At 62.5% G+C, this 23,238-nt stretch overlaps 1 protein-coding gene across 1 annotated transcript; it reads left to right on the top strand.

Moving 5' to 3' along the window:
• Window positions 1–389: 389 nt before the first annotated feature.
• NCS1 (neuronal calcium sensor 1) lies at window positions 390–21,991 on the top strand. Its single transcript, XM_080562352.1, has 8 exons — window positions 390–711; window positions 13,619–13,643; window positions 14,965–15,103; window positions 15,616–15,694; window positions 15,827–15,915; window positions 16,083–16,160; window positions 16,485–16,601; window positions 17,129–21,991. The coding sequence occupies exons 1-7, from the start codon at window positions 648–650 to the stop codon at window positions 16,581–16,583; spliced, it is 573 nt and encodes a 190-aa protein (XP_080418478.1). The 5' UTR covers window positions 390–647; the 3' UTR covers window positions 16,584–16,601; window positions 17,129–21,991.
• The last annotated feature ends 1,247 nt before the right edge of the window (window positions 21,992–23,238 follow it).

Here is a 23,238-nt window from a genome sequence, read left to right as displayed (position 1 = left end):
ATGCGTGGTTTCGAGGCGGAAAAAAAAAGCCGAGCGCCGCCGCTTTTAGCGCTCGCACGGTTTCCCGGCAGTGCCACAAAATCTCCGGAGGTTGAACCCAGGGCCTTTTTCATCGAGCTCGGGCTCCACGGGCGCACCGCAGAGCCGGCGGGGGTGCGGGGGGGGAGGCAGGGACCTGCCCTCAGCCGGGGGCAGCGCTGGGCATCCCCGGGGGGGTCCTTGGGGGGAGGGGGGTGGGGGGCGTCCCCGGAGCCCCCCAAACCCCAACCCCACAGCGCAGCCTCCTCCCCCTGCGCCGGGGGAGGCCGCCCCCCGTTCCCACCCCCTCCCCGTCCTTCCCCCCCCCCCTCCCCATCCCCATCTTTTCCCATCCCGGCTGCCGGAGGAGGGCGGGGAGCGGGGAGGGCGCGCAGGGTGCGCGCAGCCACGGGGCGGCCCCGCAGCGCCTCCCGGCTCTGCTAAACCGAGCCCCGGCAACAAAGCTCCCCCCCCCCCCCCCTTTAATCCACCCCCCCACCATCCCCGATCCCTTCCTGCCCTCCCCGGGATGTAGCCCGGCGGGGAGCTTTCCCCCCCCCCCCCCCCCTCGACCCCCGGCCCCGGCGCTCCATGCCCCCGCAGTGAGCCGGGGGGAGCCGCCGGCCACCATGGGGAAATCCAACAGCAAGTTGAAGCCCGAAGTTGTGGAGGAGCTGACCAGGAAAACCTACTGTGAGTACCGGGGGTCGGGGGGGTCGGGGAAAACGGGCGGCTGTGCCTCGGGGGGCGGCTGGGGCGCGGGGGGCGGCGGCTCCGAGGTCCCCCCGAGATCCCCCCGAGATCCCCCCGAGCTCCCCCCCAGGCCCCCCCGAGGTCCCCCCCATTCCCCCCCAGGTCCCCCCAGGTCCCCCCGCAGCCCCTCGCCTCCCTCCGGCCCCTGGCGGCCCGCAGGGAGCTCCCCGGGCACCGGGGCCGTTCCCCGAGCAGAAGGCGCAGGCTCCGCCGGGCTTTGTTGCAAGAATTCAGGGATTAGGCTGGGAGGAGGAAAAAAAAAAAAAATCCTGGGTGTATTTATTTATTTATATATATATATATATATATATATAATGCAGCGGGGGCAAGGAGAGGGGCAGGGAGCCGCAGGAACCCGGCGTTTTCTTCCCAAACCGATTCTCCGCGGCCTGTTTCTTAGCTGCCGGTATCGGGGGGCCGCATCCTGCCCTCAGCCCCCCCCCCCCCCCGGCCCTGCTCTGCAGCCCCCCGGCCCCGCTGCCGGCTGCGTACCCCCGGCCGGGGGCTCTGCGCCCATAACCAGGGCGTCCGGGTGGCCCCCGAAGTTTGGGGGCGTTACTTGGCGGGGGCTCCTTTGTTGTTGTGCTGGGAAGCGGAGAGAGGAGCCGACACCGGCGGGTTCGGTGTTTTGCTGCGAGTATCTCAGTAGCAGTTTAATAACCCGGGTTTCTGAGTGAGTGGCTTTCCCCTCTGATCCTCCGCTGTAATCTTATTAGTGTGGCTAGCGGCTGAGCCATCCAGTTTTAGCAACCCCTTTTATTTTTTTTTTGTTATCCCGAAGGATGCACAAAGGAAACAAAGGCTCTGGCGGTTCAAGTTTGTCTCCCCGCTCGCCGGGCGCAGATATTTCCCCCCTCTCCTTCGCCGGGGAACCGCTAACGTGCACCAGACCTGCGAGCTCTCCCCGCTGTCATTGCTGCAGTCCCACAGCAGCGCTTACCCAAAAAGGCAATAGATTAGGATGCAGCAAGTTCTCCCATATGGAGAGGAGGCAATGCTGGTGCATTGCACAACCCCACACGCGGGGTTGCTTCTCTCTCTCGCCGTCGCACAGCCGGGAGGAGGGCAGCTCGCGGGGGCACGTCCGCACAGCCAGCCCGCGAGGGGTGGCAGGACGGCTTGGGGCGCCCCGGCTCGGTGGCTCGGAGAGCAGAAATGGCAAAAAAACAGGTGCCAGGGCCAGCCCCCGGTGGTGGCTGGGGCTGGACGTGGGTCGTGGTGTCCCCATGGCGGGTGCAGGTGGGCTGGTTCTGGGTATTGCCGTGCAGGCATCCGAGCTCCGATGGAGAGAGCAGCCTCGTCCGCTGGTGATGTCCAGAAAGCGCTGGGCTTTCTGCACCCTTGGGTGGCCCCAGGCTTTGTGGGGGCAGGTGCTGCCCCCCGGCACGGCATACAGGGAGAGCTGCCCTGCGTCTTCCCAGCAGCGGTGCTGACGGACGCAGCACGGTGGAGCCATCGTCCGGGGGTGTCTCCCCTGCGGGATGAGGCCAGCGGAGGGTCACTGCCTTTGGAATCGCTTCGCTCGCAACTTTCTGCACCTCTCTCTCCCCTTTCCACCACACCTCCTCCAAAAAAGCCTCCCGTCATCTGATCGCTCCCTGGACGCGCTCCCCAGCGTGTCGGGGTTTCGCAGGGTCTCCTCCGAGGTGGCCGCATGGTCGGTGCCCCTGCAGCATCCATGTGTGCCCCAGCACCATGCAGGTGGTGCCTGCTGTGCGGCCATCACTAATACCAGGCCCTGCTTATTGAGCTCTGCTCATTCCCCCTCTCATCTCCGGGATTAATTCCTTTTGCTGAGTGTTTTTGCCCCTTCTCTGCAGCCGTCAAGGCGAGCGCGCGCTCCCTTGGCTAGCCAAGCACTGCACGGGGCCCTCCCAGGCACCTCTGGGAGCCTCTGATTTATCTCCAGCCCCTGGGAGCCTGGAAAATGCTGATTTCCTTCTACTTTTGGGGGAATCTGGGCACAGGGGAGATGCAGGTGGCAGTGCAGGTTTGCACCAGGTGCACTAGGAGGGACGCAGGCCCCTGGGCTGTGCCCAGTGGGCCGGCTGGAGCAGGGGACAGGGGCTCCTGCAGCTGGGGTGGCTCCTGCCCACGTCACACCACTCCGCGGTGTCGCAGCACCTCTCTGGCAGGTGATGAGCACCCTTTGGTGACCGTCCCTGGTGCGTGGCTGCCGTCACCGCAGCCCCTTGCCACGCTGCTGAGCGGGTGCTGGGCTCCCCCGTGCCCGCTGCCGGTCCCGCTGCTCTTACAGCACATCTGGGTGGGTGTTGCCCAGGGGCTGATAGCGGGGACCTGCTCGTGCCCCAGGGATGCTCCCACGAGGGTGAAAAACGTGTACGTGAAGGGTTTCTCCCGTGATGGGATTTCCTTCCATTGCATCATTTTCTGGTTGTGCGATCTGAAAAGGAAACGAAGCGAACGATGACCGGCCCCATCTTGGCTGGGCTGGGAGGGATGGAGAGCGCTCACCCCCCCTCACCCCACGCCACTTCTGTGCAGATTTGTCACACCTGCGGGACTACAGGGGGCTCGCACCCCCAGCCTGCGCCGTGTCCTGGTGCCTGGTGGCTTCCGGTGTCCCCTGTCCCCTCTGGTGACACCAGCGCCTGCTGCTCGGGGCCTTTCTCTGGCCCTGGGCGCAGCGATTTGGGGGTGCTGCTGGGGATGCTGCAGGTTGGCCGCTAGAATTGTGTCGCTGCTGCTGCTCAGAGCAGCTCGTCCTGAGCCTGCTGGGGGTGAATGGTGAAGGACAGGAGCTGGGGACCCTCACCTTGGCTCCCCTCCCTGTTACGGTGCCGGGGGGTGGCTTTAATGGCACTCGGGCACCTGAAGGTGCAGAAGGATGCCCAAGGTCTTGCCCAAGCCCTGTTGGTTTGGACCGATCACCGTGAGCCCTTCACCATTTCCAGGTGCCCAAGTGCCCAGGAAAATCTGGCAGCACCAAGCGAGCCCTGCGAGGCCTCGGCCTTCCTTGGAGGCCGGGCTGCTGCTGTGCGGGAGCGTGCGGGAGGAACGACAATAATAATGAATAATAAATCATCTCGTTCCTTGTGCTTCCATGGAGCCTCTCATCCAAAAAGCTCTTAGAGTGCTTTATAATCATTAATTTATTAATCCTCCCCATGCCTCGTTGAGGTAGCTCAGAGACAGGTTTGGTTGCTGTGTGTTTTGTCCCGGGGGTGTTAACGCTCGAGACTCGAGGAGCTCCCTGCTCCCCGCGGCTGTGCCCGGCTCCCCTCTTTGCTGAGGATTTAAGCACGTGCTTAACTTGCTCCAGGTGCTTGCCCCAGGGCAATGGTGGGATTTGGGAACGGGTTTATGGGCTGTGCAGGGCAGGGTTCTGCTGAGCTTGTGAAGGTCCTGGGGTGTTGTGAAGGTCCTGGCCAGGCCTCGAAGGCAGGTGGTGCAAGGCAGTCGTGTGCAGCTGTGGGTGCAGAGTGTGCGTTGTGCTTGGGAAGGGCTCGACATGGACTCCCGGCAGAGAAACGCAGCGCTGGGTATCCCTGCTCGCAGCACCACCACCGTGCCGGCAACCCTTAAAATCATGAAACAGGCTTAAAAGTCTGAGGTTGCTTCAGAAAAGCACATTTTCTCTCTCTTTCTGGTCGTTTTTTGGGGGTGGCTCTCCAAGTTTGCTCTCCATAGCTTTTTCCCTGGTGCAGCCCCCCTAACACCGCGTTATTTCCACGCCGGCTGCGATACCCCTGGGACCCGGGGTGCCGGGGGGAGGCACAGGAGCGGTGCCCGGGCTGCAGAGGGTGTGAGCAGAGGAAGATGCTCTTTTCCCAGGAGCCGCGTCCCACCCACTGTGATCTATTTTGTGGATTTTCAGCTCACTCCGGCATCATCATTTTCTGCTCTTTTACAATAAGCCGCAAAATTGGCTCTGTTGCTCGACAGTAATGCATTGAATTAATGGGCATTAGTTTAAGAGCAAACTACAAACATATCGATTGGCAGTTACGGGGGTATGTGGCGGCTGGCTAAATTCTGCGGGGAAAAGAAAGAAAATTCTCCAGCCGCAGCAGTTTGCAGCCAGGAAATTGGGGGGGGTTCCTCGGCTGGGGGGGTGCAGGGATGGAGCCGGGGCCGTGGTGCCCCCGTGGTGCCGGCGGAGGGGAGCGGAGGGCCGGGTGGTGCAGCGGAGGACGTCGGTGGCTTCCCACTGCGGGTTTATTTTTATCCTCCAAAGTGTTTGGCCCCGGGCTCCGGGTTCCTCTGCCAGGCCGGTTCGTTTTGGAATCCCTCCTGTTGCTCACCCGGCGGAAACCGGGGCACGCTGGCGAGAAGCGAGCCTGGTGCCTAAGCACCCATTGCCCTTCACCAGCAAACGATGGGGGAAACACCCAGAGCATGGGGAGGCCGCAATGGCTGGGTGCAGCGTCAGCCCCGTGTCCCTTCTCTCTGCCCTGCGTGCACCAGTTTGGGGTAGCCGGGGCCTCGGGATCCTCTCCTTGGGGGTGAGCGGGTGGTGTGGGGCTGCAGCCCCCCCTTTGGGGTGCCGAGGTGGGCGCAAACCCAGTGCTGGAAGCCCAGGCTGGGCTGCTGCTGGGTGCTTTTGGTGTGTAAGGGCATTTGCAGGAGCCCAAAAGGGAATTTTGGGATGGGAGTGCCCAGCCCGGGTGCTGCAGAGGTGGTGGCTGTGGTGCAGGCTCCCGGTCACTGCGAGCTTAGAGGGGAGGGACCCGATTTTATGTCTCCAGAGGGCTGTGGTGGCCTGGAGAGCACCTGCAGACCCTTCCCCGGGGAGACCCTGCTCTCCTCGTGGCGAATCCCACATCTCGTTGTCCCAGGGTAGGTGTGAGCACAGCGAGCTTTGGGGCTTCAGACCTGCAGCACCCAGCCCCTGTGGTCCCAGGGGTGCTCACACGGCTGGGGAGGGGGGGACACGAGGGGGGGACCCGAGGGGGACCTTGGCCCCCCCTGCGGCTGAGCGGAGCAGCCGTGGCCTGGTGCTGCGAAGGCATCAGAAGAATCACATTTCATTTATCCCCTGACATGTTAATGGATCTGCTTAACCACTCTCCTGACCTTTGCTGCTGCCGTTATAATTAAGGTTGTGAAACAAGAGGCTCCGAAGGCATCAAAGGAAGCGGCTGCTCCAGGGAGGAGCCCAATGATCGGGGGGACATTCGTGGCCTCGCTTTGTGCCTTCCTCGCCTTCTGGGCCCTCTTAGGGCAGGGGGAGCCCTAAGAAAAGGCAGCCAGGGCCCGTATCCCTCCCACCAGCTATGTGCCCGGGGTGCCCAGCCCCATGCCGTGGCTCCTCGGTGGCCGCTGCTGCGGGTTCCCCGTGCCGGGGACAGGATCCGAGCTGTGCCGGGGGCAGTGCTGGAGCAGGGCTCGCTTCCCCTGCCCCTGCAAGCCGCTCGCCCTCTGGGGCTCGTTCTTGGTCTATGTGTGGAGGGAGGGCTGGCTGTGCCGTGCTGCGTCCGCGGGTGCTTTTCTGGCATCTCCCCACCGATGGCAGGACCCCGCGGAGATGCGCTGGGTGTCCCCTTTAACCTGGTGGAGGAGTGGGTCTTGGGCTCCTCCAGCACCCTCTGCTTCAGCTGCCCACGTCAGGAATCACTCCGTGGTTGGGGACAGCACCCGGGCACCAGGCGATGCCCAAATCCCTGCAGGGATGGAGCCAGTGGCCAGGACGCAGCTGCCCGCCCTGCAGCTCCTCCAGCACTGCTCCCGGCCATTTCGGGTGCTCTGCCCCGCCGTGGGGCATCGCTGCCTCGGCTTGTGGGGAAGCTGGGATTAAACAGGGCCAGGGATAAACCTGCCGCAGCCACCGGCTTGTGCCGTGGGAGCGTTCAGCGTGATTCATTAACTCCCCAGCGAAGGCACCATCCTCTGCCCTTCCTCTGCTGCCTGTACCGCAAAGAGCGACCGCTGCTTTTTCCCCGAACCCAATTTCCAAAGCCTGCTGTCGGCCCCTTGAATATTTAATAAAGTCTGAAAAGGATTTTAACTGCGTATTGGTTTTGCTGTCCATATCAGCCGTGGGGGAGATGAGAGCAGAGCGGCTCGCGGGCCTGTGTGTGCAGACAGGCCGCTAATGGCAGCCGCCGGAGAGGAGGGCCAGGCGCACACGCAGTCCCTCCGCGGGCTGCTTCCTATCTCAGCGTAACGGGTGGCACCGCTGTCACCTCCCCACTGTCACCACAGTGCCACTCCTGTGCTCCTGACTGTGCGGAGCCGCCCGGACCCGCGGCGATGCTGGCGGTGTGTGACCTGTGGGGACAGGAGCAAGGAGCTGCCTGGGCTGGAATGGGGACGTGCTGGGGTGGTGGTGTCCCACTCCAAGAGGTAGGCAACTCTGGTGGTGCTGGTGTCCCCAAAACGAGGCTGTTTGGAGGAGGACAGCGGCGATGGGATGCTGAGGATGGGTATCCCCATGGGGACGTGTGAGCAGTACGGCTGGGAGCAGGACTGGGCGCTGCTGGGGTGCGTGGGGAGGAGATGTGGGTGTGCAGGGTTTGGGTTAGCAAAAGGAAATACTTCTGGGCTGGCCACAGCATCAGCGGTCAGGCTGTTCCCATGGTTGTGTCCAGGGGGGTGACCCCAGCACCGCAGCCTGCAGCCCTGGTGACCCGCAGCGCCTTCCCTGCACCGGAGCAGGAGGGGGAGCAGATCGAGTTCTTGGGCAGTCTGATAGCCCTAGGGCTGAGCCTTGCTGGGGAGCGGGAAGACAACGTGCTCCGTAATGTTTAACCAGGGCATTGGTTACATATTTAATCCAGAATTTAAATGAAACCAAGTCATCAGGGCCAAACAACCCACATTTCCAAAGTGCTGACGTGCGGCGTATCTTAAAAGCTGCCGTCACCAAACGTACCGCGGGGATTTGGGGGAGCCCTGTGGTGCCTTAAAAGGGGGTGATGGATGGCCTCTGCCCCACGTGGCAGAGCAGGACAGGAGGCATGGGGGGGCCGGGTGATATCAGGGCCAGCAACGAGCCCCCGGTGCTGCAGCAGCCTGGGGGTGTCACAGCTCTGCTCCCCTGGCAGCATGTCCCCGCAGCCCCGTGCTGCACGCCGGGGGAGTTTCATGCCGGAGCTGGGGGCGTGCTGTTTGCTGAAGGAGTTTCCGTGCCCACGCTCCAGCCAGCCCTGGGCAAGCTGCTGCTTTCCACCCCCTCTGCCTGCACAAAGTCCCTGGGCACAAGCCGTGTCCTGAGGCACGTGGTGGGCATTTTGCTCCCCAAAAGGGGAACGGCCACGCAGCACAGGCTGGTGCCGTTCAATGCGTTTTGGGGTCTGGAGGAAGCCCCACCACGTGAGCCTGTGGGTGCCTCCAGCGCTGCTTTCAGTCCTTGCTCGGACTGGTGTGGTCCTGGCTAAAGCCTGGCGAAGGGCTTGAGCTGCTGCTGCCTGCTCGGTGCGTGCTTTGTGGGGAGAGGCTTGAAATCTGTAACAGCCATTCCGGCTATGATGCTGTTAACCCCACAACCCGGTCTGCAGGGACAGGGGCTGGAGTTTGGGCTGGGGGTCCTGTACAAGATGCCCCAACCCTCCCGGTTACGTGTTTGGCAGAACAAGGTGTGAAGCCTGCTGCAAGCCCATGGGCAAAGGGCTCCACATGCATTGGGTATTGGTTCGGGCCGTGATGCTCGTCCCTGCAATCCCGATCCCAGGGCAAGGAGCAAATCTCAGTGAGCACACGTGTGTCCTGCTGGTCCCGGCTGCCTGTTCCGCGGGGAGGAGCAGCGCGGTTTGTAATTGATGCAGATTAACACTGTGATGATGTTGAAAGTGGAGTTTATAACAGATTTATCTTCAGACAATTCTTAACTATGTGTTTCGCAGAGGTGAGGGGTGGAGTGTGTTGGGCACAAATTGCAGGGTGCGCCAGGTTCACGCGGGAGCGCCGCGTTGTTTTACGCATGAGGGACCAATTAGCTCATGCATGAGCGCCCCATTAATTTACGCGTCAGCACCCAATAAGTTCACGCATGAGTGCCCAATTAGTGCACACACGAGCGCACAATTAATTTACATAGGAGCACCCAGTTAATTTATGCATGGGCGCCCAGTTGGTTGGTGCTCGGTCGCACGCTGGTCCCTGCGCGTGCTCAGATCCTTGGTGCGTGTGCCCCCATCGGTTCTCGCTCGAGGGTCCAATTAATTTATGCACGAGCACCTGATCCATTCACGCACGAGCACCCAATTAGTACGTGCACAAGTGTGTAATCTGCTAATTACACTAATTTACTCCTGAGTGCTCAAGTAGTCCATGCATGAGTGCCCGATAAATGCGCGAGCACCCAACAGAATCACACGTGAGCGCCCAGCGTGGTCCCGCATGAGTCCCCCTTTCGCTCACGCCTGAGCACCCCGGTGGTGCGTGCATGATCACCCCATGAAGTTATGCATGAGCACCCACCTCATTTGCGCAGGAGCACCCAAATAATTTATGCATGAACGCCCAACTTGTCCACATGGAATCACCCTGTTTATTTTTGCAGGAGTGCCCATCCAGTGCAGGCATGGGTGCCCAGTTGGCACACGCATGGGCACCCAGTTAGCACACACATAGGTGCCCAGTTGACTCACGTGTGAGCTCACACTTTGCTCACGCAGGAGCACACGTGGGTGCCCAATTTACCCTTGTCTGGGCGCTGCACTGAGCATCCCGGGGAGGTTTAGGCGGCCCCAAGCATCCACCCACCCGTCCAGGGAGCATTGTCTTCAGGTAAGCTGGGAGCTGAGTGCCATTTGTGGCTGGAAATAATTAACTCTGGTTTTCCTGATCTGGCAGCCCTGTTGGGGTCAGGGTACTGTCATGTGAGAGAAGTGTCCCCATAGGGGTTGGGGTCCGGCCACCTCTCCTGCAGCCCTACAGCTGCCCCGTCCCCGTCCTTGCCCTGGTCCTATAAATGATGAGCTCCCACGCGGGGCGGGGGGGGACTCGCAGCCCCGTGTCCTCCCCTCCTCGCAGCCTGGCAAACAAATTAACGGGCTCGAGCAATGATTAACCGGAGCTGTTTCTTGCTGCAGTGGCAGCTGGGTGGTGGGAAGAGAGGGGGCATGCGGAGGGCGGGTGGTGACAGCGCTGTCACTCCTCGCGCACGCCGCTGGGGATTGATGGGGAGGAGGGGGCAGGGGGGTGGGAGTTTGGGGTCCTGGTAGCTGGGAGGAGGGGGCTGGGTGCTGCTTGGGGGGGGCTGAGAGCTGAGGTTTGGCCCCTTGTGCTGGGTGTCCCTGTGCACGGTGTGGGATGTGCGGCCGAAACCTTCCTCCTGGCTGAGATGGGAACGGGGACGGACCCGGGGGTGCTGCAAAGGGGCAGCAAGGGCCCGTGGGCACGGGTTGGGGCAGCTCCCATGCTGCTCCTGCCCCTGTGCGAGCCCCGTGCTCAGCATTTCCCCATGCATTTCCCCTCGCTTTGACAAGAGCGGCGGAAACAACGGTGCTGACGGCGGAGCTGCCGCGTGGCGTTGTGCCTGCGGGAGGGAGGGCGGCTGCAGCGCGGCGCGGGGGCTCCCAGCTCGGCGATGCCTCTTCCAGCATCGCGGTTCATAACGAATACTGAAACCCAGCCTTTATTTAGTGCCTTTCATCCCGCAGGGTCCCAGGGCGCGCTGCATCCATTAAGGAGCTGCTACATGCACTATTTATAGCTGCCCCAAAGCCTCTGCGGGCCGGCTGTCCCCGGGGACCACCGCCCGCGGCTGAGCCCCAGGGCGGCGGGGATGCGCGCCCCCGGCACCGCAGAGCGGGGCCCTGCTCCGCTGGGACGCGCTGCGGGTAATCCCTTGTCCTTGAGCGCTCGGGGTCGAGCCTGCCTGTGTTGTATCGCTGCAAATTGATTTGCATCAGCTCAGCATCGCGCCGGAATCGATGCTGGGGGAGGGGAATGCAGCAGCCGCCGCACTTTCTGTAAGCTCGGGTGCGCTCTGCAAGCTGGAGAGATGCTGAGCGCCCTGAGATGCTGAGGATGGCTGGGGGAGAGTGGGGGGACAGCCCTGCCCCTGCATGCACCCCCTGTCCTGTGCCCAGGCCAGGCAGCTCAGCCCGGCCAGGAGGGCGCCGTGCCCCCCAGGTTTACGTAGCCACAGCTCCCTGCTGCAGGGACACTCATCAGCATCCCTCATCGGTGCCGCTCGGGGCATCCAAACCCAGTGAGGTTGGGCCGGCTGGAAGACGCAGCCGCAAAGCAGTAACCTGTCTGGGCTCTGTAACTGCAGATATGGAAACCCTCGGAGCTGGGGGTCCCTCCCTGCCGGACCCAGGGAGCCCCAAAGGGCAGCGCCCGGAGCAGGGCACGCTCCCCGCGGGTGCCAGGCAGCCGGCTGCGTCCCCGCTCTCCGCCCAGCCCGCGCGTGTCATTACCAGCGTTTCTCCTGTACTAAAAAAAGCACAAATTTCTTAATTGTTTCCTGCTGGAGTTGAAAGGCAGCTCCCAGGACCGAAATAGCACGGTGGGAGAAAAGCCGAGCGGGAGAGAGTGAAACGTGAGTCTCCCAGAGGTGCTGAGCTGAGCACCTGGCTGTGTCCCCGTGCTGCCGCTGCCCCCAGAGCTGCACCAAGTCCTGCTCTTCCTCCTCCTCCTCTTCCTCCTCCCGCCTGCCTGTGTTGGTAGCCGTGAGAGCCTGGGGTCACGGGGCTGGTACCCGGGGGCACCTCTGCACAACCTCCAGGCGCGAATCCCATTAGCTCTGACGGGCGTCCTGATGCCCAGGGGGATGTGTGCAGACGAGGCTGCATCTGATCGCGACATTGCTCAGCATCTCTTTTGGGAGGACACTTCTGTGCGACCCTTTCCCATGACCACTCTCCTCCTACCAAAAAACCCTGCCAAAACAACCCTCCAAATCCCTACCGTGGCGTGGCCAAAGCCTGCTGGCGTCCTCCAGTCTTGGTGCTGAGCATCTCCGCACCCTTCTCCCCACTCCTGCCCCCGCAGCCCCCGCCAAACCGACCCTTTGGCTGCCGTCCCACTGAGTCCAACCCCACTGCTCCCTTCACCATCTCCCGGGACCACGGTGAGTGGGGAGCCTGGGGCTGGGACCCCCCCCGTGCTCCCACACCCGCCTCCTGCCAGCCCTCACCCTTTGCGCTCTGCGCCTTTTGCCAGGCACGTTATAAATCCTTCTGCTGGAAAGCTGCTTCCTTTTATTTGCCACCCGAGGTAATTGGCATCTGTTGATGTGGCTCGGGTCTCTATTTTTATCAGCCGTTTGCACATTGACACATCTCCGCTCCGCCTCGTTATCCCGGCGAATTTCAGACCTATTGCTTTTTTATTATTATTTAGATGCATGATGCAAGGGAAATGACTAACGAGGCCGCTCCCCCGTGCCAGCGTGCTGGCAGCGGGCTCCCTGCTCGCGTGCCAGCCAGGCACCGCTCCCGCAGCGGGGTGCTTGGGGTCGGGGCTCCCCGGAGCGCTGCACCCCATCGCTCGCCCGCGCCGTGACAGCCTTTCCTCTGCTGAGCACGTCTGGGCTGTGCAGCCGCCCTAATCAGGGGATGCTGTCTGCAAGGCGAGCTCCAGACAGGGCTCCAGAACAGCACCCAGAGCCGTTCAGGGCTGTTGATGCGCACCATCTTCTAGTTGGCGTATTTTAGGGTTTCTCTGAAGCCCTGTGAAGCTCCCCAGAGGCCTGGCATGGGTTTGGTGATGTGCTACATCGCCGTCATCCATGTGCCTCGGAGGCAGCGGGCACCTGGGTGGTGAAAAGTGCGAATTCAAAGCTGGATCCGATGTGTCGTGAGCATCCATTGCCGGGCGGGTGTATCCTGAGCTGGAAAAGCCACGTGGCTAACCCCAAGGGATGGGAAAGCAAAACCGTTGCAGGCTGCAGGTCTCCAAGTGTCCCGACAACTTATTAGAAATGCTCAGGCCGGTGCCAGGGGTGGGTTGGGGTGCGATGCTCGGGGCGCTCCGTGCCCTCCTTGCACACAGCACGGCTCCTGCTCAGTCCCGTGTGCTTGACGTGGTTTTGGCATCGGCAGCACCGCGTCCCCGCTGCCCATCAGAGCCCTGTCCGTGTCACCATCCCCGTCGGCACCGTGTGCTCCTCTTGGTTTGCTGTCGGGGGCCGGGGGGGGGCTCCGCTGGGTGAATCCTGCAGCCTTCGGCACCTTCCTCCTCCCCCGAGAGGTGCGCAGGGGCGCGGAGCCGTGCAGCGAGTTTGCTGCGGGGGATCCCCGGCGGGCAGCACCGCGTGGAAACCTGACAATTGCAGCTAAAAATAATCCAGGAAAGGGCGGGGGGGGGGGGGGGCTGCAGAAAGGAACCAAATTTCGCATGCCGCGTATTCATGCGAACCCAGAGGGAGCTGCTGCCAAGCACCAGGCTCATGCAAAGGGCAGCATCAGAAGGGCTCCGGAGCCGCAGCGAGCGCTTCCTCCGGGGCTGGAGGGCAGCAGCAGGCGGGGGGCGAGGGGCCGGTGAGCCTGGTCGGGGGGGTGCTGGCACCGATGTATGTGCCAGGTGGGCGCCTTCCCCGGGACGCCCCAAAGCAGACGTTCCTGCAGGTGTTTCGGGGATGCTTCGGCTGCGGGGCGGTGGGAGGGCAGGGCCGGATCCTGCCCGCACGAACCAGCCCGGCCCCGCATGGTTCACAGCGTCTCGCTGTGCTCCCCTTGCAGGGAGCAAAACGTCCTTGTAGGCTCCCTGCTTTTGGGGCTGGGGGGACCCAGCGTGACCCCCGGTGAGCCCCGGGCTGTACCTTGGGGGACACAACGCCTGGGCTCAGGCACGTGGTGCCCGCGGGCACCTCCTCCCCCTTCCAGGCCTGGAAGCGGCTTATGGGAAGTGCAGAGCAGCACCAGCACTGGAAAAACACTAAATTCCTTTTTCTTCTTCTTTTTCCCTCTTTTTTTCCTGTTTCCTCTTACAGTTACGGAGAAGGAGGTGCAGCAGTGGTGAGTACCGGCGTGGCAGTGAGGTGCTGGCTGCGGGGCTGGGGCTGAGGGGCAGCAGCCGGGGGAGCTGGGGGACTGAGTGGAGAGGGGTCCCACAAGAGGTGTGCCCAAGGCATGGGGCACCTTTCCCCTGGTAACAGGCCCCTGGACGTTCACAACCCCGTGGTGGTTTTGGGGCTGAAGGCAGCCTTTGGTGACCTGCAGCACCCAGGTGGGGGAAACTGAGGCACGGCGCCAGCACCCAGCGGGCAGCTGGTGCCATCGCGTGTCCCTTTGCAGCCCGGCCCCAACAGGGACAAGGACCCGGCGATGCCTCGCTGGCAGCGTGCTCCCACCCCATCCCCTCCGCCCCCCAAAACGCGACGCCCTAAAAAAGCCACCGCTTCCCTTTCATCTCCCTATCAAACCAGTCAAGCTTTTCTTTCTTTATCTCTTTCTCTCATCCTTCCCCCCCCCCCTACCCCGAATGAGTCAGCGCTGCAGCAGCGTGGAAAAGATGTCACCGGCACTTCGGTTTCCCACCTCGCCGCCCCCTTCCCCTCCTCCTCCAGCCCTCGGCCGCTGCAGCGGGCGCTGGCAGATCCGGGCGGCGCGTTGCGTAATGCTCGTGCGCCCTGCGGGGTCCCACGGGGTCCCACGGGGTCCCAGAGCTTTCCCCCCAACCAGGAACCGTCCGTCCCCTTCCCCTGCACCCTCTGGGATTGCCCCCGGTGCAGCAGCGCTTTTTTGGGGTTTAAAGGGTTCCTGCCCCTCTCCCTGTGCCCAGCCCAAGGAGCTGCCCGGGGCCGGGGCAGCCCGGCTGGGTCCCATGGGTGCCCGATCCCATGGCACAGCCGAGCTGCTGTAGGACGGGCACGAGGCACTGGGGTCCTGGGGGTGCTTGTGGGGCTTCTGCTGCGAGCCTTGCAGAGGAAGGGTCTTTAAATGGGAATTTGGCTCGGCAGCAGGGCGTCAGCTTCCCTTGCTTGGGATTTATGGGGCGGCTGCAGCTCTGGGGCTGTGCCCTGCGGTGTGGATGTGCCACGTGTGCTCCCCAGTGCTGCTGGCCAGGCACGGGGTCCCCATCCCCTGCCGGGTCCTGCCAGTGCTCAGCATGAACGTGGCTCAGTTCTGGGCTGGCGGCGGGCATTGCTCGGTGTTACCGGTGCTGCTCAGCGCTTCTCCAGCTCTGCGGTGCCCACCAGGACCTCGTCCCCCATGGGTCGGGTGCCGCAGGCAACGAGGGGAGCGGGGCCAGGGGCACCCAGCACCTCCGTGCCTCCAGGGATGCGCTCAGCGAGCGGAGCCGCGCGACGCCCGTCCCTCTGCCCTTCCTCCGCAGGTACAAGGGCTTCATCAAGGACTGCCCCAGCGGGCAGCTCGACGCCGCCGGCTTTCAGAAGATCTACAAGCAGTTCTTCCCCTTCGGCGATCCCACCAAATTCGCCACCTTTGTTTTCAATGTCTTCGACGAGAACAAAGTAAGTCCGCGAGCCACGGGCACGGCGCACGGGGCTCGAGGCTGGGCCGGCGGCTGCGCTTTGGCAGGGTGGGTTTGGTGGTGCTTTGAGCAGGGGGGGGACGGGGGGACCCCCAGGCACTGAGCAAGCTTCCTCCCCCTCGGCTCGGCTCGATGCTGCGCCTCGAAGCAGCTGCGCAGCGCTCGAGGAGCAAAATATTCCAGCGCTCCCCGGGGCGTGAAATTAAAACGGAGCAGCTGGAGCGAGCGAGCCCCCGCGCTTGCTCCATTCGATGAGAATCACGTGGGGAAAGGCAGTGAGAGAGGAGAAAGGAGATGTCTCGGTGACAAAAGCCCACCTGCGAGGTGTCCCCTGCGCTCGCAGCGGGGGCAGCGCTCGCAGCGGGATGCTGGCAGCTGCGCGTTGTGTGCCGGCAGCTGGCTCGCACCGCCGGGATGCAGGCGTGTGGCACGGGGATGGCAGCGGCACCTTTGCCCCCTCCTCTCCTTCACACTCCTCTGTTCCTCCCCCAGGACGGGAGGATCGAGTTCTCGGAGTTCATCCAGGCGCTGTCGGTCACCTCCAGGGGGACGCTGGACGAGAAGTTGAGGTGTAAGTGTCCCCGTGGGGCGCTCAGCCCTGGGCTTTGGGGTGGCTTCGGGGGGTGTTGTGGGGGTGCAGCAGGTTTTATAGCTGGACAGGGCACGTGTCGCGGCCCCAAGCATCTCCATGTGGCTCTTGCAGGGGCGTTTAAGCTGTACGACTTGGACAACGACGGGTACATCACGAGGAACGAGATGCTGGACATTGTGGACGCCATTTACCAGATGGTGGTAAGCGCCGGGCCATCGTCCCTCGGGTCTGCCTGGGTTTGTCCTGCGAGGGGGCTGCAGCGGGGGACGGGGGGGGGGGACAAAAATGCGTGCCCTCACCTGGGGACACCGCCCGGCAGGACACGAGCCGTGCCTGCGTGTGACTGTGTCCCATCCTGCTGCTGCAGGGCAACACGGTGGAGCTTCCCGAGGAGGAAAACACACCGGAGAAAAGGGTGGATCGGATTTTTGCCATGATGGACAAGGTGAGGATCACAGGGTCAGACACGTGGGTTCAGGAGGCAGTTCTGGGCCCCCTTCGCCACACCTGGGCTCTCGCAGGTACCTCCCTTCCCTACAAATTCAGGCTCTGGGTTGCCGCGGGGCTGTCTGCGGGGTCTGCGCCCTTTGGGGTCCCCATATCCATGCCAGGTCTCAGTGATGCGCTGAGCCCCCCGTGGCTCTGCTCCGCTGCTGTGGGTATGGGGGCTGGATGGGGAATGGGATCCGAAGGGGGGCCGGTGGCGGGGACAGCGTGGGTGCTGCTGGGGCCCTGGGGTGCTCAGCACCACAACGGGGGCGTTTTGCAGAACGCGGACGGGAAGCTGACGCTGCAGGAGTTTCAGGAGGGCTCCAAGGCTGACCCCTCCATCGTGCAAGCCCTCTCCCTCTACGACGGGCTCGTATAGTCCTGGGGCCGAGCGGCGGTGAGTCCGGCATGCAGGAGCTGGGGGTGGGGGGTCCGGGGGATGCTTCCAAGAGTCTCTCAGGCCACAAGGATGCCCTAAAACCCACCCAGCTGGCAAGCGTTTGGTGGCGGCAGGGCCCGCGGCACCAATCTCGCTCTTGCCTTCAGATGCTGCAGGGGAGGCAGGGAGGCAGCTGGCGAGCTGGGGGCACGGGGATGCTCCTCAGCAATATTCCATTAAATGCTTCATTGTGTTCTGTTTCATTGTGTCATGCCCTGGAGCTGGTTGGTCTCGGGGAAGCTGTGGCTCACAGCATCCTAGGGCTGAGCACCTGTGCCCCGCGGGGCTGTGCGGGGGTGTCTCGGGATGGGTTTGGTCATCACCGTCCATGCAGGGTCCTGCTTTTGTTTTAACCCCCTGGGCTTTTGAGCTTTCCACAATCTTTGTGTTCCCAGCTGGGGACCCCCAAGACGTTTGCAGGGTTGTGGGGGCCAGTGTTTTCCACCCCCCTCATTCTTCCATGGTTTTCTTCCCCCCTCCCGCAGATGCCTGGGGGAAGATGCTTTCCGTGCCATCCGACCACCGCAGCGCGAAGCTTGCCTGTCCCTCTCCGGCCTTCCTTTATGTTCCGCGAGCAAAGGATGCACCTGAAGCGCGAGCTCACTCCCCCTCTCTGCACTCCGAACCAGCCGTTGCCATTCGCCAACTTCTGCTTTTTCCAAAAAAACCCGCAAAAGACCACGGTCTGAGCAGCGGCGAGCGCCCAGGACTTCGGGGCTGGGGGAATGGGTCGAGCGGCACTGAAGGCAGAGTCCCCCCGGCCTCCTCGCCCCCTTTGCTCCTCTTCCCTACGTTTCGGGATCAGACTGCGGATGCGCCGGCGTGGTCCTCTCCTGGGATCCGGCCGGCTGGAGACGGAGCCCAAAGGTAGCGGGGCACCGGCACCCCGGGGTGCTGCTCGGGGAGCCGAGGCACGAACGGTGATGGGGAACAGCCCTCGCGCCCTCTGCGGTGCCGCTGGCAGCCCAGCCCGGGTCACTAGGGATATATATTATTATAGGATTTTATTTTATTTTATTTTTTTTGTGAGACGGTATCGTGCTTTTTCTTTCCTTTTATTTTTTTTGGTGGAAAGAAGTGAGGCTTTTTTTTTATATGCCTATCTCGACGATCGATATCTTTATTTATTCATTGTAAATGTTGCTGCTGTGTTTAGTCTCTCGTGTGTGTGTCCGAACACCTAGGTGATGATCTGTAAGGTTTACATGCTCATACACTATTGCGGGGCATCGGGAGCCTGCAATAACGATGAAGCCAAAAATCTGCCTTCCCCCTTCTCCTCCGCCCCCCGTATGCCATGTGCTGGCTGATGTTTGAAGGGGGGCTGGCCGTAGCTTCTTTTTTCTTCCCATTTGCCCCATTTCCTGCATTTTTCTGGTCTCCCTTCTCTTGGCCAGCTCAGCTAGGGGTCGGTTTGGGCAGACCCCTCCTGCTCCATCCCTCTGCTCCCCGTTTTTACCAGCTGGGCCTCCCCGTGGGGCAGGGCGAGGAAGCAGCCGGTGTCCGGCACATGCTACTCCGCATCGTTTCATTTCCTTACTGCATGAGGAGTATTGACGGAGCCAAGAGTTGGGTTTCTCTTCCAAGCCAATTCCTTTATTACCATTTTTCTTTGGGAACGGTGGCAAGGCGCGCTCGCACCCCGCACGGAGCTGGCTGCGGATCAGCTGCGGGAGCAGCGGGGAGACGCGCAGCTCGGCGTGTCCTCGGTGGGTCGGACCCACCCCATAGCATCTCGGATAGGACACGGGAGGTTCTGCTGGAAACCAGGAGCACAGCCCCGAAGCGGAGCTAGCTTGCGCCCCGCTTGTGCTCCTCTCCCTCGGAGGAAGGCAGAGGGCTGGAGAAAGGCACCCGCAGCACCCCGAGGTGTCACCGCACCCCACGGGGCCGTGTCCGAGCTGCCACCATCCCCTCCATCGCCCGCTGCTGCTCCGGGGTGCCGGGCTCGGCCCTGGGGGCACAACGTGGGACACGTGCTGGCACCTCCGCGGGAGGACGGGCGCTCAGTGGGTGCTGCCCAGCGCCTTTTCCATCCACCATCATCCTGCTCCATGAAGCCAGCCGGGCTGCAGCCCCCTCCCGCTCCGTTGCGTTTTGCTCCCAACCTGCCGCTGCTCTCCCACCACCGCGCTTGGCCCTAGGGCCGCGGATGGAGCCACCGACTTTCTGACACCTGCCTGCAGCTCCCGTGGCTGAGCCCGGCCGGTGCCACAGCCCTCGGCCACCAGGGATGTCCCCCAGGACGGTGTGGGGTGGTGGCTGGACGTGGAGGACGTTCTCACGGGTGTCCCCACGAGGCAGGAGGTGACAGCAGTGTCCCCATGGGGTCCGAGCCCTCCCGGCACAGAGGGGCAGAGACGTCGCTTTGCTGCACAGCCTGAAGCTGGGGCCCAGCGGGGTTGGGATGAGGGTGCTTTTCCCACCCCACTGACATTTGGGATCCTGCGTTTTGCCAACGCCTTCTCCTTCTGAGGCGCTTTTGGATACCCTTACAAAAACGCTTTTCCCTGTGCCCAAGGAGAACAGACTTCCCCTCCGTGTGCAGTACCGCTGGCAGCGGCTGGATTTGGGGGAAGAGCTGGTTGGGGTCGGCCCCGTCCCACAGGAGATCCAAAGGCTGTGGGGTGAAGCCCCCTCGTCCCCATTCTCCCCCCGCCGTGCTCTACGCCTCCAACCTCGCTGGGAGGATTTTCCACCTCTCAGCAAAACCCAGGATTCGCTTTGCACCTGGGGGGGTGCCGTGCATGATGGCAGAGAGGAAGAGGCAGGTGGAGAGCCAAAAACTGGAGGTTTGTGCACCGAAAGGGCTGCGGGAGCTGGAGCAGACGGGGCAGCCCGTCCCCACCATGGAAACCCACTGGATCACCGAGCGCAATTGTAAGACCTGAGCCTGGGAGCCCACGGGAACGTCTCTGCCCCGAGGGTGCCCGTGTCCCGCTGCCGGGGGCTCCTGGAAGGCGTCGCTCCCTCCTCACCCTGGGAACTCCTTTTTCTTGACGCTTTGTGGCCGAAACGCAGCTCCCTCGTGCAGATCTCCGCAGTGCCTCCAACGTCTCCAACTCCGACCTGCTGGGCTGGGCCCCCCGGTGCCAATTGCTGCTCCCGGTGAATGTGACACTACGGGAATCGTCTGCTGGGAAACGATGGACCCACAGCATCTGGAATAATTCCCAGGCAAATGCAAATGTTTGCTCTGTCACTTTGCCCTGGAAGGCTTTTCTTTTTCTTTTTTTTTTCCTTTTTTTTTTTTTAAATGCCTTTTGTGCTGGCTTTGCCCCTCCCAGCCCGCTGCCGTGCTTCAGCTCCACCAGCGCTCATCCAGGTCTGACCGCAGACACAGTGAGCTCTGCCCCTCACCAGTTTCTGGGGAGAACCTGCAAAGAAAGCGGGGTGTGCAGCCAGCTAGAAGGAGTTTTCCACCCCAAAAATACCAAAATTTAGCATCCACCCATCCAGTGTGGCTGCCTGCAGCCCCTGCTGCTGCTGCTGGCTGGGATGGAGCGGTCCCTCGGCCCCTCTGCCCTCTCTCACCCCTTTCTGAGCATTTGCACATTTGAAAAAAAAAAAAAAGAGAAAAAAAAATAGGGGTTTTGCCTGCATTAAAGAGCTCTTTGCTGGTTGATGAGGACCGTGCTGGGGGATGAGGGGAAGTTTTCCCAGGCAGAGGACCCTCCTGTTGTCCCGGTGTGGGGTCTGTCCTGCCCCCTCTCTGCATGCTGAACACCCCAGAGCAGATCGTTTCGGCCACAGCACCCAAACCTGGCTGCAGATGTGGGACCCCGGCTTGGAAACTCCTCCGGTCTCTCCTTGGGGCCCCCACCTCCTCCTTGAATATCACCGGGATCCGCAGCTCCTCGGTACTGCTGAAAATAAGGCTTGAAGCTCCTCCTGCTTGGAAATGTTGGCCTTAACCTCCTTGTGCCTCAGTTTCCCCATCGAAGAAACATTGGGTGAGCCCCGGAGAGCGGCTGGGTGCTGGGCTGGGGGAGCGCCAGCGCTGGGCATAGCCACGGGGGCTTGGCAGCACCCACCAAAAACCCACCCACGTGGAGCTCCAGGAGCATGGCAGGAGCTGCTGGGTTGGAGCCGACACCACGGAATAATTAATTTCTGTCCTCATTTTCAACCTGGTCATCATTAAAACCAAGCGGCCGGCAGGAGCCCATCCATTTCGGGCCGTTCCCTGCGCTCGGTTTCGCGGCTGAAGTGACGCCGCGGTGCCGGGGAGGGGGACCCGAGGCAGAGGCGTGGGTCCCCCCCGCCCCGGTGGCTGCAGCATGTGTCCCCCCCTCATTTGTCCCGTCAGTGTTGCCTGATTAAAACGTAGTGTCTGTGCTCCCCTTCTTTTCAGTCCTCTGTTCGCGCGCTGACTGTCACTGCTCTGTGTCCGCCTTTCCCTGCGCTCTGGGACTGGGCTGAGAAGTTTCCTCCGGGAAAAGCAGGAGGAAAGCTTTTTCCTCCTGGAAAAGCAGGGGCTTGGAGCAGAACCCCCCAGCCTCTGTACCGGCACGAACCAGGGCACGAGAGAGAGAATTGAGGCGGGGGGTTTCCTCCGGAGCTGCCCTTTAATCGCTGCAATCGGGTGGCCCTGGGAGTGCTCCCGGCAAGCTGGACGGGGAGCCCAGCCCTCTTGGTGCCAGGGGTGCATCCCCCCCACCCTGAGCCAGGGGGTAAAAAGGGTCCTGGGGGGTCTGAGCCCTGCTTGGAGCAGGGCCATGGGGGCCTGGGGGTGGCTGCAAGGGCTGCTGGAGCTGCTCTCAGGTGGGTTTGGAGGGGACAGGCAGCGACCCGCTGCCAGCACAGTGGCATGAAGCAGCTCACCCACTTGGCCCCCATGTAAAGTGAGGGGGTCTGGGGCATTTTGGAGGCCAGCCACATCCCTCCTTCTGCCAGGGCTTTGGGGAGGCCAGGGGCAGGAGGTTGGTGGTGAGTTTTGGGGTGAAGGAGGGTGCTGCCAGCCCCCGGTGCACCGCAGCAGCTCGGGGCTTGCCGTGCAGAGCGGGTCCCCACCGGGGTCTCGGTGGCCCGCACAAGACCCGGTGCTGCAGGAAAACCCCACTCCTTCTCTGTCTTTGCTCGTGGGGCCGCGAGCCCTGCCCCGAGCAGCAGCCGAGCCCTGGGCTGAGAAGCAGCAGCTCCAGCAGAGAGCCTCGTTTGTAAAGGTGAAGCCTGTCTGCGCGTCCGTGCCGGCGTCCCGGCTTGCATGCCCTGCTGCCTTGTCTTGAGATGAATTCAAGAGCAAACCGAGCAAACCAACCGGTTCCAAACAAACAGACAAACAGACGAAAAAAAAACAGAACCCAGGAACTTTGTGACAATGGAAATAAAAGCTTAATGACGGTACCGAAGCACCCGTGGTCTGTGATGCGCAGCAGGGGGAGGCAGGCAGTCTCCGGGGGGGCACAGGCTGGGCTTGCCACCTCTCGCCGCCCCCAAAACCACCCTGTGCTCTCGGGCTGGGGGTGCCACCTTTGGGTGCTGGGTGCTTGGAGCAGGGGCTGTAAGGGACACCAGCAGACGGTGGGGATGGGGACACCCTAACCACACGCTTCCTCGGCTGGGACAACTGGTCGTGTCTCAGCTCCATGCCTGAGCCACGCTCACCCCAAAACACTGCTCCTCCCTTCGCCCACATCCCTTTTTTTTCCCCCTTTTACGCAGCAGACGCGTGCAGCCTGTCCCCACCTCCTCCGGCCCCGCTGCCAGCGCAACAGGCTGGGAGCCGCCGGGGTGCTTTTGGCAAGCAGCGGCCGCCGAGCAATTTGCTATTAATATCCCCTAATTGCGTCTCGCAGCCCGTAATTACGCGCCCTCGGCAGCCCCCTCCCCGTGGCTGGGCGCGCGGAGGGGCTGGCGGCACGGATGAGGCTTTCGGGGTGGCTCTGTGCTGCCGAGCCTGCTGGAAAGGAGCACCGCAAGGCCCTGCCAGCACGTCCTCGTTTGGGCGAGCTCCTAACGAGGGGGGCTAATTATTGCCGGGGAGGCCAGAGGAGGTCTAAACCAGGAGGCTGGGTGTGCACGGGAGGTTTCGCTTGGAGGCGCGTTGTATCCCGGTGCAGGGACAAAGTGTGTATTTCTATCATAGACTCACAGAACCATAAAATATCCCGAGTTGGAAGGGACCCGTGAGGCTCATCGAGTCCAACTCCTCTGTATTTCTACATATAAATATATTTACGGCTATGCCAGCAGAGGGCGAGGAGGGGGGCAGGCTCCAAAGGATGCATTTTGGGTGCGGTTACCCAGAGGCTGTTCCCTGCTTTGCTGTGCCCGCTGAGGGTGGGAGCACCCCTCAGCGAGGAAGGGGTTAAAGCCCAGTTTCACACAGGTGCTGCAGGGACTGGGAGCACTGGGAGCATCTAGCGGGGATGAATGAGGCGATGGGGAGGAGCTGGTGGGGGTTTGGGCACCAGCAGCTGTGGATGGAGGCAGTCCCCATCCCCTGCTGGGGCAGGATGAGGGGTCCTCAGCCCGGGGCAGGATCTGGCCCCCGATGCTCAGCCTCACCTGGAGCCCGTCCTCACCCCCAGCCTCTCCTGGTCCCGCTGGGGGGGCGTTGAGCAAGAGCAGAGCCGGGGGGGTGAGCTCAGCG

This window comes from Anser brachyrhynchus (genome assembly GCF_964034855.1).
Source record: "Anser brachyrhynchus genome assembly, chromosome: 19".
NCBI lineage: Eukaryota > Metazoa > Chordata > Aves > Anseriformes > Anatidae > Anser > Anser brachyrhynchus.
The sequence above is the reverse complement of the archived record's forward strand: the minus strand, read 5'-3'. Positions and strand labels throughout refer to the sequence as shown.

Coding starts and splice junctions, on each gene's coding strand:
- NCS1 (XM_080562352.1), top strand. CDS start 648: ATGGGGAAATCCAACAGCAAGTTGAAGCCCGAAGTTGTGGAGGAGCTG. Junction 13,644..14,964: donor GAGAAGGAGGTGCAGCAGTG/GTGAGTACCGGC, acceptor CTTCCTCCGCAG/GTACAAGGGCTTCATCAAGG. Junction 15,104..15,615: donor ATGTCTTCGACGAGAACAAA/GTAAGTCCGCGA, acceptor TTCCTCCCCCAG/GACGGGAGGATCGAGTTCTC.